Genomic DNA, 14,133 nt, shown 5'->3' on the forward strand with positions numbered 1-14,133 from the left:
ACTGAGAGGGAAAAAAAACGAACTTGCGGAGATGTGCTGAAATCAATGTGAAGATTTAGCAACGTATTTATTCTATATATAGGAGATAGAATCCACGCCATTATACATGAAATGCAGCTTGCACATATATTTCTCCTTATTAAATCATATCATCACGAACTTCGTCCTTGAATTCTGCACTATCAACTTTGCACTTAGTGTTGGAACTTAAAAAAAAAAAAAAAAAACGTAATCGAAGATATGCATTCGTAAGGAGCCGAGCACGCCAACACCAACTATGACGTAACGAGCCTTCGGCCAATTGATAAAGCGAACAGGTGGCGAGTCTGTGACAGCCCGTAACAAACTTTAGTCACGTGGAGACATGGCAATAACGTGTAGGCTTGAGATGAACTTGAGAATGGTGATTACCACTTGGTGAAGTTAGTGGATGATGGCACTGAAGATTAAAAGTCGCACGGCCCCTTATGCATTCCCCTGAGACGACTCGAAGGCGAAAGCCACCTTCTACCTTCTACCTACTTCTTGTTTTGCTTCTTTCTTCTCGGTAGCTCTAATGATCCATCACCCCTCCTCCGAAAGCTTTCTGCACCTAACGTGGTGTTTCACTGCCTCCATGGAGGATCGGATAATAATAATAATAATAATAATAATAATAATAATAATTAAAGAAATATATAATTGGAGTTTAAGGTCCCAAAACCACGATATGATTATGAGAGAGGCCGTAGCATCGCAGCTTACCTTGCGTGGTTTTGCAGCACTGCCTGCGACGTCGACGCACGTTTGACCAAGAGACTACGTAATGTGATGACGTCATCGTGTGACATCACTATGACGTCATAATGAGGTAATAAATGCTTGCGATCTGTGACGTAACTATGACACCATCAACCCACATCATTTCAAAAGAGCCACTGAGTCCGCACTTCACTAATGTTGTCAAGACGTATTATGGGGCTAGTTGACTCATACTTGCCGTAACGATGACGTATTTGTAAGACTTATGTTACAACTACAAAGGCCTTTCAGGTACAAATAAATAAATAAATAAATAAATAAATAAATAAATAAGTTTGATTTCGACTGTGCACGATAATACCCCACGTGCAATCACGAGGTTATCAGCTTTCTTAGTTGTTAGTGACCATTTGCAAGTTCAAGCCCTCGGCTACGGTGCCCTTCTAGTACACTGTAGCTCGGTGAACGCCTCAACGTGAAATCTTGTGTCAGTCTACTGTACACGCACTTGGACAGAATGCTGAAATAGACTCAACAAAACCGAATTCGTCTTGCATAAAGTGCACCGCCGGGGAAGGGACGAGGGTTCAAAATTTTCTTATGCAAGCGTCATCATGAATGCATACCAACTATCTTGGCTTTCTCTCGTTCTTTATCCATAATTTCGATTTTTTTGGGGGGGGAGGGGGGGAGACAGGGGCGGAGTGGTGTGGAGGGTGGTACCAGAACGCAAGTGGGTGTGGATGAGTACGTACCTGTGAGAGGGGAAGAGCGGTAGGGGTTGTAGCGCAATAAATTTTTTTTAGGGATTGGCGGGAGGGGGGAGTTAAAGGGGGGTGTTGGAGGGTTGGGTACAAATCCCTGCCGCCACACATTGTCCGCCTTTCCTTCCAGCAATAGGAGCAGCTGACATCGCCTCAGTCGCGCTCATATTGCTATAATTTTAGGGTGACTAGAATTAGTCACCCAGAACGAAAAGGAGGAACACGTTTGCCTTATTTTCTATCCAGGTGAAAATATTCAACTGGTTTTTAGCTGGTTTTGACTGGAACCAGCTGGGTCCAGCTGGCAGCCAATGGGTTTTACCAGCTGCTTGGTTCCAGTTGAACCCCAGCAGGAACAACTCCATCCACTCTGGAAATGGAACCAGTTGGTCTAAAAATTGAACAACCTGGAACCAGTTTGTCAGGAAACGAGTTCAACCAAGTTGCCTGGATACATCAGAACGTACGTATCAGCTGCAAAGAATTAGCTCTTGCCCGTGGTCCCTGAGTGCGCGAGTCGGTCAGGTATCGTAATACGAGTAATGTTCCCGTATTTTGGAAGCCATCAACGAGGGCCTTAAAGGAGTACTGACACGATTTTGAATTGCAGCAAAACGGACGTTTTTGGTTTCCTTGGCATGTAGTGTTAACGTTCTCCCCACACCGCCTCCGGGAAACACGTATAAATATTTAAGTTTGATTTTAAAGTTTTCATCTCCCAGCATCTGCGAGGCAGCTTCACCGCATGGAGAGCCCTATGACGTTTCAAGTCAGCTCACTTGGTTTGCGAAGTCTGGGTTCTGCATGCAGCCTAAATCACAGAAATCGCTGTCGGAGGCACTGGTTCACTCATCATGAACCACGTTCGACTGACAGCAAAGGACAGCAGGTGCATATTTCGTGGGTTGCAGTCTGCCCGTGACGTCACGGGCAGACTTGACAAGTCACTATGAAGCCGCCCTCTCGAAACCGAAACTGCTGGTTGAAAGAAGCGGTATTAAAAATATATGCAATGCATCACCAGGCACCACGACACTCTTTTTAGGGTTCTCGACACCCGTGCTTTCATTTAGAGCAACAACCCGAAAAATCTTAATATTCATGTCAGTACTTCTTTAACAGAGAAAATGAAATTGAAGGCTTACAGTCAGTTCATATTTCTTTCACTAAAGGTTCCTTGTTTTATCGTTAAAAATTGAACCACTGTCATAATCAATACTTACTTATAGGTTTGCTTGCAAGTCAAAATTTACAGTTCTGCTGATATCATATGCAAACCGAACTGTATGCCTCCACAACTGCACTGTATGTGTTCTCAAACCGACACATTCATATGCTTCGGCTGGGACGAGCTGGCAACTGGTTCTGGCTGGAATCAGGTGGCAACTGGTACCAGCTGGGAATTGTTCCATAACCCAGTTCAACTGGTTCCAGCTGGGACCAGCTAAAACCAGAGAAATGTTTTTCATATGGGCACCACGTCGCTTGCTAGACCTGCAACCGTGCAACGCATTTCGCTGGTTTCCTAGGAGTGGCCTATATACTAGTTGAACATGTTTAACACAGCGCAACGACGACGAGGACACAAGAGAAGAGGAGACAAACCACAGCGCTCCTCTTCTCTTGTGTCCTCGTCGTCGTTGCGCTGTGTTAAACATGTTCAAGTATTATCACCAACTGGCCCAGCTATCAGTTCTTCTACTATATACTAGTGCCTGAAGGAACATCACCCTTCATATGTAGTGCCCAAGCTGGTCTTCGACAAGTGCGCCCTTGGAATCGAGGGTCGTGCCATCAACCCTTGTTTTCTACCTCGTTTCTACATGCTGCTCATAGAATGCGTCGTTCCTTGTATTGTGTTTGGTAAGTATATTTATGCTCACCTCGCAAACTTCCAACTTGTTGCTAGGGTAGTTTGGAAGCTTTGGTATGGTAGCGCTAAAGCCCCTCCATCACGTAGGTAGCGCCACAGCGAGGTGCACGAGGTTCCGTCCAGTTTCTGTGCTTGACAGCAGTTTCTCAATGTCCCTAGAGCATTCGCCGGTTTCGGTTTGCCATCATCAGTCCAAGCCGGCCAAGCTGCAGCCAAGCCCAGACAGAGTGCAAAATGGCGGTGGGCCGGGCGTGCATGTGTTTGTGGCATGGTCTTAGACCAAAACTTGCGACGCCAGTCCGCAGTGGTCCATCTCTGTTGAGGAGTTGGTCTTCGTGGTCGCCACCATCGAGGCAATCGCACCGATGGTCTGCTCTTCGCAAGAGATGGGACTCTATCCCTGCGTTGCGTCGCGGCCTCGCCGACGCAGGTGCCGGCAGCAGTGGATCCGGTAGCGGTGCTAGCAGCGGTGCTTCGGGCCGATCGGCGGACCAATTTTCTCAGCGAGCCATGAAATACACATTCGTAGCTTTCGGCGCGATGTTCACCGGTGTCGGTGGTTTCTTGGTTGTCACATGGGGTGCGTATGAGCTGGGACTGCAAACGGGATGTCTCACTCCAATTCTTTGCAGGTGCGCCTCCTTTGGATGAACAAGGCAAAGAGGTGAGCTGATCTTGTTCCATCGTCATCCCAGAGCAAACTGACAAAACGCATTCCTGATTTCTCACGCTCGTCTCTCAGTGCCGATTATTAGCGAAACGATTGACGCGTTGATGATGTGTTCATGTCGAGCGATGGAACGTGTTCACGATATCTCTGCCCGTCCGCTCATGCTGCTGTCACCTTTCGTTTTCCAGATAGAGGATGAGTTCAGCCACAGTAAGTAGATGCAAGGTGGGTGCAAGGTGAGCGACCCATCGTAAACGGCTAACACCTTTCAGTGCCTCGCTGGAAAGCCCACCTGTACAGGACGTACAAAGAGCTCCAACTTTACAACAAGGTACGGAACCTTCGCTCGTGTCATTGCGCAGTCACTGACTAATACGCTGAAGCCAACAACAAAGATGTCACCTAACAAGAAACGCCTGTCAGCTTTAGAAGAACAGATACTTGGGCGAGTTTGTAAGATTCCTCGATGGTACTTGGAATCGCAAAAAAGATAAGAAACACAAGAAAGTTGAACCAGACGAAACAAGCGCTCACTGTGAGCTAAAGTTTGCTCTCAGAAACCCGCCAGGTTATCATGCAACACAAAGGCAAAAGCTACACCAAAACGCATGCGTTCGCGAAACCTTTCTTGTGTTTTTTACATTCCCCATCATGGCTGCCAGTGTCAAAGTGTGTTAGCATTTCCACTGAGAGCTTCCCTGGCAAGTAGAGTCACTATGACTAACTCTTGGCATCACCGTAATGCCCTCTAAAGCCCCTAGCGAAAGCACTGCTGAAGTCGTAAGTCTTGCATCTGTACCCTCACGCAGCAGTCCAAAGAGGACAGACTCCAGAAGGACCCGTGTACTTAGATTTAGGTGCACGTTAAAGAACCCCAGGTGGTCAAAATTTCCGGAGCCCTCCACTACGGCGTCTCTCATAATCATATCGTGGTTTTGGGACGTTAAACCCCAGATATTATTATTAGACTCCAGAAGGGGACTGGTAGCATTTACCAAAGATGGCAAGCAATACTTCTCCAGTACGCGAGCCCAGCGAACTTGTTAGAGAGATTCTCCATGATTTGTGACATAATACTAACATGGCAATGTTGACGCTTACATGCTCATTGCATTTGCATCGCAAACTCAATTTGGACATTCGCAGTGATATGGGAATCGTGTCATTCCCATTGTTGGGAATGTGCTTATTAAATTACTGTTTGTGTGTCGCTTGTACAGACCCCAACTCATGGCTGTCCCATCGATGCACTCTTCTGGCCTTTCAGTGTGACTTAACCAGCATTTTAATGCTAATAGCATTCTTTGGCTAGCACTCCGAGTTATCGGTGCCTCTGACTGGCCCTACTGCACAGTCCCGAGCTGTACGTCAACAACACTGATGGACTTGACTTCACATGTGGACGAGTTGTCCACCCTGGTTGTGGTCCTGAATCACCGTGTTTCATTTAACACAATGAAAACAAAGCCATCCGGCATGGCAAGCCTTCTTTTTTTTTTTTTACTCATATGTCACAATAAATCAGTCTGTGATGTGGAGCACTGTATCCTATAAATACTTAGTCCAGTGGAAGCAAAAGTGAATTTGGTGGCGGCTCAAATCACCCTACCCTGTTATGTGCTGAGCTATAGTATGTTAATGTTCCTCTTGCACAGATGATCAAGGACCCATCTCGTGACAAGCTTCTACCAGATCCGCTGACCGAGCCATACTACCAGCCTCCGTACACGCTAGTCCTGGAGATGACCGGAGTTCTGGTGCACCCCGACTGGACGTACCAGACCGGCTGGCGTTTCAAGAAAAGGCCTGGCGTGAACCATTTCCTGCAGCAGGTCGGACCGCCGCTGTTCGAAGTTGTCATCTACACTTCGGAACAGGGATTTGTGAGTATCCGTTGGTGCAAGGAAGAGTGGATGCTATTTGATTGTTATTTGTGATTTCTTGCTTTGTCATGCATTTGAGAACAGTCAAAACAAGTGTACCATGAATGGAGCGGAAAATGATGACTTGTAAGAACTGGGAGAAGTCGAGGTAGGACATTGTTCTGCATTTTAAGATGCCACTGCAGTGTGAAGGCGTCACTGGTCAACCTTGCCATGGCACTTCTCCGGTGAACGAAGCCCAAAAGTTATTGCTAAAAAAATGTGTTACAGTGTGCAGCAGCACTTAAGCATCCTTGTTTATACTTATTTTTGTATGTGTATTCACTTGCATGTTCTCTCTATTGTAGTTGTGTAAAGTACCGGAGAGATAGATGCGTAGTTTTGACGTTGAGACTGTTGTGCTCCCGAAGCAGCAGCAAGTGACACTGTCGATTATTAGCAATCTAAAATTTCATCTCGTTTCTCCCTCCTTTCATTCAATAAGTGCAGAGCGCCATGTGCAGAAAGGGTGCGCTGTAGCAATGAGATGCCTGGCGACGGAAAGTGCCAGCCTTCTGTTGAGCTGTATAGTAACTTCTAGTTGCATTGACTTCAGCTGCACTGCGCGTAATAGTTCAGCTTGCAGTGTTTATGTCGAGCCACTTGCGAGGCATAAAATATGGGTGCTCTAATTTGAGGACAACCAATGTATCGGTGCAGAAGAACAACAACACAGTGATGGAAACGCTGGTGTGATAGCAGCCCGAGGCAAAGCATTTCTGCCATATTTAGTGCACTTTAGGCCCCTTTACGGTGAACACTAGATGGTGGAAATAACTGCATTGTAACCTTTCTCGATAGAAATATCGAGGCTCGTTATTAGCTACATATGGTAAAATGCCTTGCGAAAGCTGTCGAGGTCATGGATAACTTAAAAGCAGCTGTTCTGTACAGAATTTGTGCACGACTGTCAGTTTTACTTGTGCTGGTTTGTGAGAAATTCTTCATTTTATTTGAAATTGTTTAAACTCGTGTGCAGACGGCATATCCTATCCTGGACACCCTAGATCCTCAGGGCTACATCATGTACAGGCTGTTCCGAGATGCAACTCGGTACACAGACGGACACCACGTCAAGGCAAGTCTTGATATGGCATTCAGTTAATCTAAGAGTGCTACTATTTTGATCAACATTCCCATTTTGAAACATTTGTATAGTGAATCGAATAAATATGCTGTTTGATCGAGTATTTAGAAGAAATAAATTATTCTGTCCAATCTGCTCATTTGTAGCTTAAATTTGCTTGTGCTGTAATAGCTGTGAGTGGATTTTTCTTCATATGATGCTTTGAAATCATGTACAAGCTGTCCATAAACATTGTAAACTGAGGTTCACAATATGAAGAAGCTTACAAATGAAGGAAGCAACGACTCTCAAGTAGTATACTCCTTCAAGGAAATTGTGCCTAACTTCAGAGCTCTCATTATGGGAGAAAACCAAAAGAAGGCTCCCCTTGATTGAGCTTCAAACCCATACCTTGGAAAGCATGTTTTTACTATGACAACATGGATTTGATTGTACGTTTACCTATTGTGGTGGCTCTTTTTACACAGTAAAAGCCTGCAAATATTTACAGGCCGAGTTGTTGTTTCTGTTTGAGTGAATGCAGTGGAATTCTTTAGTGATAACTAATAAGTTAGAGTCAGTATCAGTGTCATTCTGTCAAAGTTGGGAATGCTGCTAAATGCTGCCATGAAGAGTTAATAAGCATCGAAGCAAGTTATTTTGTTGTTGGGCATTTTCTGGTGTATACCTAGTCACTCATGTAGGTGACACGAGGTGACCTGCGCGCTCGCATCACATGTATGTTGATTTGTATAAGTGAGCTAGATTATTAGTTACGCTTTAGTTGAGCGTCACTCCCGCTCCACTCTGCTCACTTTTCTTGCACTCGGGTACCATAGAGAACTGCACTGATGTCACATTTTTAACGAGTATGTCTGCCAGATATGCAAGCAACACGCGGACAACTTGGCTGCAAGATCACAGAAGGGACGCATCGTCACGCTTTGCTCAGTGGACTTAGCAACAGAGCAAGGCCATCATTCAGGTATCGACATGAGCACATCATTCAGCTATCGACATGAGCATTGTGTGCATTTACATATATCGTATTTTATGTAGTGGCTGTGTGCAATTCTTTAGGATAGGCTGCTCCAAGGTGCTAGAAATCTGTTGTGAACTTTGTTAAAACAGAGTTGCTCTGTTGTTAGAACTCTGTTGTGCATGTCATGCAGGACCTCTCCTGCCTGAACCGGGACCTCTCTCGCGTGATAATGGTCGACTGGAGCGCTGAGGCGTGCTCCTTACAGCCGCGCAACGCACTGCGGCTACCTAAGTGGGACGGCAGCGATGACGATCGCACGCTCATTGAGCTGGCTCAGTTCCTGCGCAGTGAGTTCTCGCATCCTGTTGTTTTTGTTTGCAGCAGCAGCAGCTCAAGTTTAGCTTGCTCCAGCACGTTCTTCTCCCTTGGGGGGCATTGTTTAGACATGCATAAATTGTACATCCTGCGAGCTGGTGGAATGCACGTGTTACTGTTGCACGTGTTACTGCTATAGTTGTGTGCCTCAGGATAACGTGGCTTTTATGCATGAAACAATAGAATTTAATCTCTCTCTACCGTTTTGATGCTTGTCAGATGATGCATATGTGTACGGATAAGCTTTGTTCTTTCTTTCTCACGTGATAACACTTTTTTTCATTCCAGCCATCGCCACAAGTGAGGTGGAGGATGTGCGGACGGTGCTGGACTACTACAGCCAGTTTGACAATCCGTTGGAGGCATTCAAGGAGAACCAAAGGAAACTACAGGCACGTCACTCAAACAGCACAAGTTGTCATAAGGCAAAGAAAGTGGTTGGAAGATTTTTGTTTGGATAATGTGGAAATTTAGTGAAAGACTTAGTGGGAGTTAATTAGGAATTAGTACTTTCATTTAGGTAAGGTCTTGAGGAAGACGAAAATCAAGCTTCCTTCGTGCTTTTTGCATTTCGTTTCTATACTATATTCTCCTTCCTCTTAGTAGCTCCTACTTGCTGTCGCTTTTTTTTTTAAGCAGTGTTGTCCTTGCCCTCTTCTACCAGTGGTCTATACCAAAAAGCTGTCGGCGGCACCTAAGTGTTTTTCATGTGTACATGTGATAGCATCACATGGTGCTGCATAGATGGTGTTCTCCAGAGCAGCGTCGATTATGTTGTGTCGACTTTTCGGTTCCTCGTGCCTTTCGCGTTGTCAGACACTATCTAGTCGATCGCTCGTCAACCTTCAGTTTTGAAGCACTCGCTTTTCGAATGACTGCGCGCACAGCCTCGAATATGATGTAATCTGTTTGCTATGTTTTTGCCACGGACTTTCAAAAGACAGCTGAGTCAACCGAAGAGCCGTGCAATGCTCTCTCACTAAAATACGGGCCGATCCAGAAGTTAGTGCAGTTTGGCAGAGCTTCCCACTCGGTCACGTGACTTAACTACTGTATTTACTTGCATACTGTCTGCACTCATTAGCACTGCTAATTTGACTAAATGTCAGCTTGTGTTGGCTAAACATGACTTGTCATCACTAATGTTGGCTGTCAACTGTTACAGCTGCAACACTGTCTTCGTACACACTCAATCCATTTGTTCAGTCTTCGTTTTCTTTGTGTGTGCGACTGATGTCGAATGGTTTAAAAGGTTCAGCGCAAAACGTACAGAGCTGACAAAAAAAGGCAACAAGGAGGCTGTGTCTGCTGTGTACGTTTTGTACCAAGCCTTTTCAATCTGGAGTACCAACTAGCCCGCCCCCACACTTTGCTTATGTTGGATGAGCTTGCACACAATCTAACCCATGCTGTCGTCACTTAAAGCATGTGTTGACATCCATTTGTAATTTTGCAGGAAGAAAAGCAGCAGGTGCCCCTTGAGCCAAGCCCCAGCCAACGATCTTGGGCCATGGGACTTTGGAAACGGCAGTGATGGACTGCAGGAAGCATTGGGCCTTGGACCGTGCACTGTGGACACTTGGACAGTAGTGGTCGGTGCTGCCAGCCGTGTTAGTTGCATCAAGTGAACGTCGGCAGTGAAGGAGCGTTCGCCATTTCATGAATGAACTGAATGTAAAAGCATGCGTCTACTTTGTTGTGTGTGTAACTGCCACTGAAACAAGACTGAGTAGGCGCTCAAGACAGTATTGCATGGTGTTCTTTTTTTAACTTTTTTTTTTTTTCGTGTCTGCGTAAGACTTGTAGTGTCCGCTTGTGCATCATTGAATAAGCGCACAGGTGCACGTCTGCACCTAAAATGCTATGAAAAAATGTTTCAAGTTGAAATTTATACAATCTAGCAAAACTTTCTAGAACTGTCTTGTTACGAATGCGAAGTGTGACATCATGCTGCGTTTTGCCCGTTGTAAGATTTGGTGCTGCATCATTATAAACAACTTGTTCACAGGTCACCCTATCGAGTGATTGCTGAAAGCAGCTGCTAGACATAGTCACTTTGTGTTGTTGGGTCACATAGGACATTTACTAATTTAAACCACATGCATCATTCACGAAGGGTGCCTGTTTGCCATATTTAGGGCGAAGTTCAACAATCTGGGCTAGCATGAAACTTCTGCAGTGTTTAAGATGATGGCACAGAACGTGCAGCATTGTCCTTGCACATCTCTGACCAGAGTGATACACAGTCTATCAGAATCTGCAATACCAATATAAGCCCATTGATCTACTTGGCCTTGTATCTTTATTTTCTTGCTGGATTCAACCTAAGTGAGGTTGCATACTTGCACAGATGTCTGGCGTCAGTTTCTGTAATTCAAGTTCCACGAATTGAACTATTTTCACACGAGTCTGGCACGATTGCAATGTAGAGATGTCTGTACTTCTGTGTAAATAAAGTGAATGACATAAAAAAGTATCGAAGTGGTATCGGGGGTCTCTATAACATCACATGAGCTCTCGTGGTGTTCTTGGAGCACTTAGGCACGATGGCTGCTGTTGTAAGTTCTGTACAGCATTCTCGTACACTATAAAAGCCCAACTGTTGAAACGGTTTGTAGTACCGTGAAATTTCAAGCAAGCATCCCTGCCCGAGCAAATGCCCCGCTCCCCTTTTCGGGAGATTTGACATATGCATTAATGACCGAGCAAGCACCCTCCCTAACCACCATTTCTTTTCAACCCATTCTCCGCTACAGAACCCTGCAGCAGCAGTTCCCAGGAACCCAAGTTCTGAGAGACTTTAGATATGCGGACGATTTCTGAGTACTTTTATAGTGTGGTGCCAAGGGTTTCCATTTCGAGTTATCTCAAATTGTTGGAACATTTGAAGAATGTCATTCCCCCCTTGTAATTGCACATGAAAGTTCCAACAAGGATTCCCTCTGGTTCAGTAAAAACAGTAAACGCATGCACTAAAGTATTTCATTAGAAGCACTGGTGTGCATTCTTTATTCTTGGGCCTTTCCGCCGTCATCTTGAACTTTGGTCCGCGACCGAGCAAGAGCTCCCCCCCTCCAAATCTTGTGAGATTATCTTTCAGCATAAGGGGGGCACTTGCTCGGGATTTTATGGTAGTTTGAATCAAACATCGGCGCAAATTATGCATGAATTAGTTTCTCGCTTGCATCCAAAGAGGCCCACAGCAACAGTCAAAGTTGGACAGAAGCCACCTCAGAGCAGCTGTCAAAGCCCACTAATAGTTTGTTGGTAGATCTACCAACGAAGCTTCATTAGGAGTTCACTGAACTTCCACTAAACCAGTTCAGCAAGATGTCTACAAGATTTCACACCACTGCGAATCTCGGTCGAACTTTTCAATGAAGTTTTGTTCTCGTTGTCCGGTGACATTTTCTTGTGGCACATTTGACTAGCTGCCTTTGAGCGCTTCTGCGGTGCGGTTTACACTGCGGTGCCGACCGAGTGTAAACCGCACAGGAGCACTTTAGTGATAATCAAGTGCTCTCACCTGCTACAGTCCATTTACTCAGGGGTGGAAGCGAGCTTGTCTTTTGGAGCAGCTCAGGGAGCAGGAATAATGCTGTTTTGGAGCAGCTTTGGAGCATCAAAAGGTGTGTTTTGGAGCAATGCGAGGTAGTTTTGGAGTAGATTTCTAGGGTCAAACATGGTTCTTAATTGAAATTTTTTATCCCCGGTAAACACAAAAATTCCTATGGTTATTACTAAACATTCAATGTTGATGAACCGACCAGACTTACCACAAATTATATATATATATATATATGTGTGCGTGGTCCCATCTATAAAACATCACAGCTGACAGAGCAATAACTTGGAGAAAACAAGAGATAAGCTAATATAATTCTAAACCCGATAAGACTATCTAAAAATAAAATTAAAAAGCTTGTGCTTTCGTCATTAAAGCACCACAGCCGACGTGAGAAGCAAGAGGAAAATAGAGGTAAGCAATGCACTGCGTAGCTAAACCTGACTACACTTCAGAGAATTTTTTTTTAATGTTCACATTGCCAAAACACAACTGCCGGCACAGTACAAATGCGAAGACGAGAGAACTGAAATGTTCACTTTTATTGTGATAGAAATTATATGGACACTCTCGGTGAATTTTTGCCGTTGCCGTTGCGGCGTCATTTTAACTCAATAACATTTCCCCACGCACTGTATGTTCTACACGCAAGAAAAAGCACGCAAGCACTGGGAACAAACAAGGCTAATGCAGAGATGACACAAGCCAGTCATCTCAGTCGCATGGAGGGCACATGCGATAACATCACCCTGCGTGCGAGGCCTGCCGTCGATTACTCCTCAAGCAGAGAGGAAACGCCAAGCCCGTCTTTCGTAGGGCAAAGGAGCATGAAGGGACGCCGGGGAGGGGGAGCTGCGTCGCTGGAATAGCAACTGTGAACTTTGATCACAAGGGCACAGTCACCAGCGCTGCTGTGTTCACTACCTCAACAGGCATCAGGAGACAGCTCGTACACTTGGTGTGCTCACACTTCACGTTTGGAGGACTGACAGCACGAAATCTGCTTATTCCCTTAAACCAGCGTTTTGTTGAGTTACGCGAGATCGAATCCAAAAGAGTTAGCAGCTAGCCTTACTTCGTGTAACATTACAATTTCTTGCTATCACATTCATTGCTTTGCCGTTGCGGTGAAACTGAATTTTCTGCGCTGTCACCAACGTCACGGAGAGCGCGCCAGGTGAGGATGACGATAGGAGCTCGCCTGGGCGCGCCACGTCGCAGATGACAGCGCCCCACGAAGGCACCAAAGACCACATGGGAGCAGTTTCGGCGCAATAACGCATATTGGAACACGATGGTGCAGCAGAAGCAGATTGGCGCAGCACTTCCACCCATGTAAATTACTGGAATTATCAACACTCACTCTTCAACTTTCACATTGTGCACAACCGCACTATTAGCACCTCCTACAATATTTTGCAATATTGGACTCTTCAAACAAAGAAACTTTTGTGTTTTGAATTATAGTCAGATACAACTTTCGAATTCCACGGCATTTCCTCGTCAAAGGCGAATGCACACAAGCCTGCATCAACAGCCGCACACTCCAGACTGACGTCATGAGCCGGACGGACATTACTTCGAAAAACATTACCAAGTGCATGAGCGGGACTATTTCTTTAGTCGCAGAGGTGATCGGCTACCACGCTTCGGTCTGGGCGGTGCCTCTCTGGACTTTTTAAGTTGTATCCGACTATAGTTAAACACTAAGGTTAAACAATCCGTTCAGACTCGTAAATGATTTTTTGAGAACTCTATTGTCATTACTTTCACGATCACTGGTCCATTATAAAAAGCAAATCTAGGGCGAAAATTTCATTGTGAATTGTTGAAGGGTACTATGGTCGGTTACAATGTCAGTCAGTTCCGCCCACAAGAAATTTGCATAAATGCTCCATCCAATAGCGCTTACTCATTTTCATGACATCAAGCACTTCTCGAGTGTTTCAGATAGTTGACTTTCCCACACAGACACATATTTGCGTCGCTGGTTTTAGGACAGAAACTTGAACGTCCTGGTAAATTTTGTCGGAGATTCTGATGCCACCGCTCAGCCAAACGGTAACATTTATGTAGTAACTAGGAACCTTTAACTCTTACTACGCGTAGTGTTTACATTAGCGAAGAAAAAGTAATTACGGCTGGAGCGGACACCAGCCGGCACGACTGTCTCTC

General features: G+C 45.2%; 1 protein-coding gene across 1 annotated transcript; it reads left to right on the plus strand.

The window, feature by feature from the left end:
- The first annotated feature begins 3,602 nt into the window (after positions 1-3,602).
- On the plus strand, positions 3,603-10,886 carry LOC119374565 (mitochondrial import inner membrane translocase subunit TIM50). The gene is made up of 9 exons (XM_049420274.1): positions 3,603-3,958; positions 4,011-4,042; positions 4,237-4,258; positions 4,321-4,379; positions 5,704-5,931; positions 6,950-7,048; positions 8,209-8,365; positions 8,682-8,789; positions 9,854-10,886. Exons 1-9 carry the CDS (start codon positions 3,613-3,615, stop codon positions 9,925-9,927), a joined length of 1,125 nt encoding a protein of 374 aa, XP_049276231.1. The 5' UTR covers positions 3,603-3,612; the 3' UTR covers positions 9,928-10,886.
- The last annotated feature ends 3,247 nt before the right edge of the window (positions 10,887-14,133 follow it).

The sequence above is a fragment of the Rhipicephalus sanguineus genome, chromosome 11 (genome assembly GCF_013339695.2).
Source record: "Rhipicephalus sanguineus isolate Rsan-2018 chromosome 11, BIME_Rsan_1.4, whole genome shotgun sequence".
Classification (NCBI taxonomy): domain Eukaryota; kingdom Metazoa; phylum Arthropoda; class Arachnida; order Ixodida; family Ixodidae; genus Rhipicephalus; species Rhipicephalus sanguineus.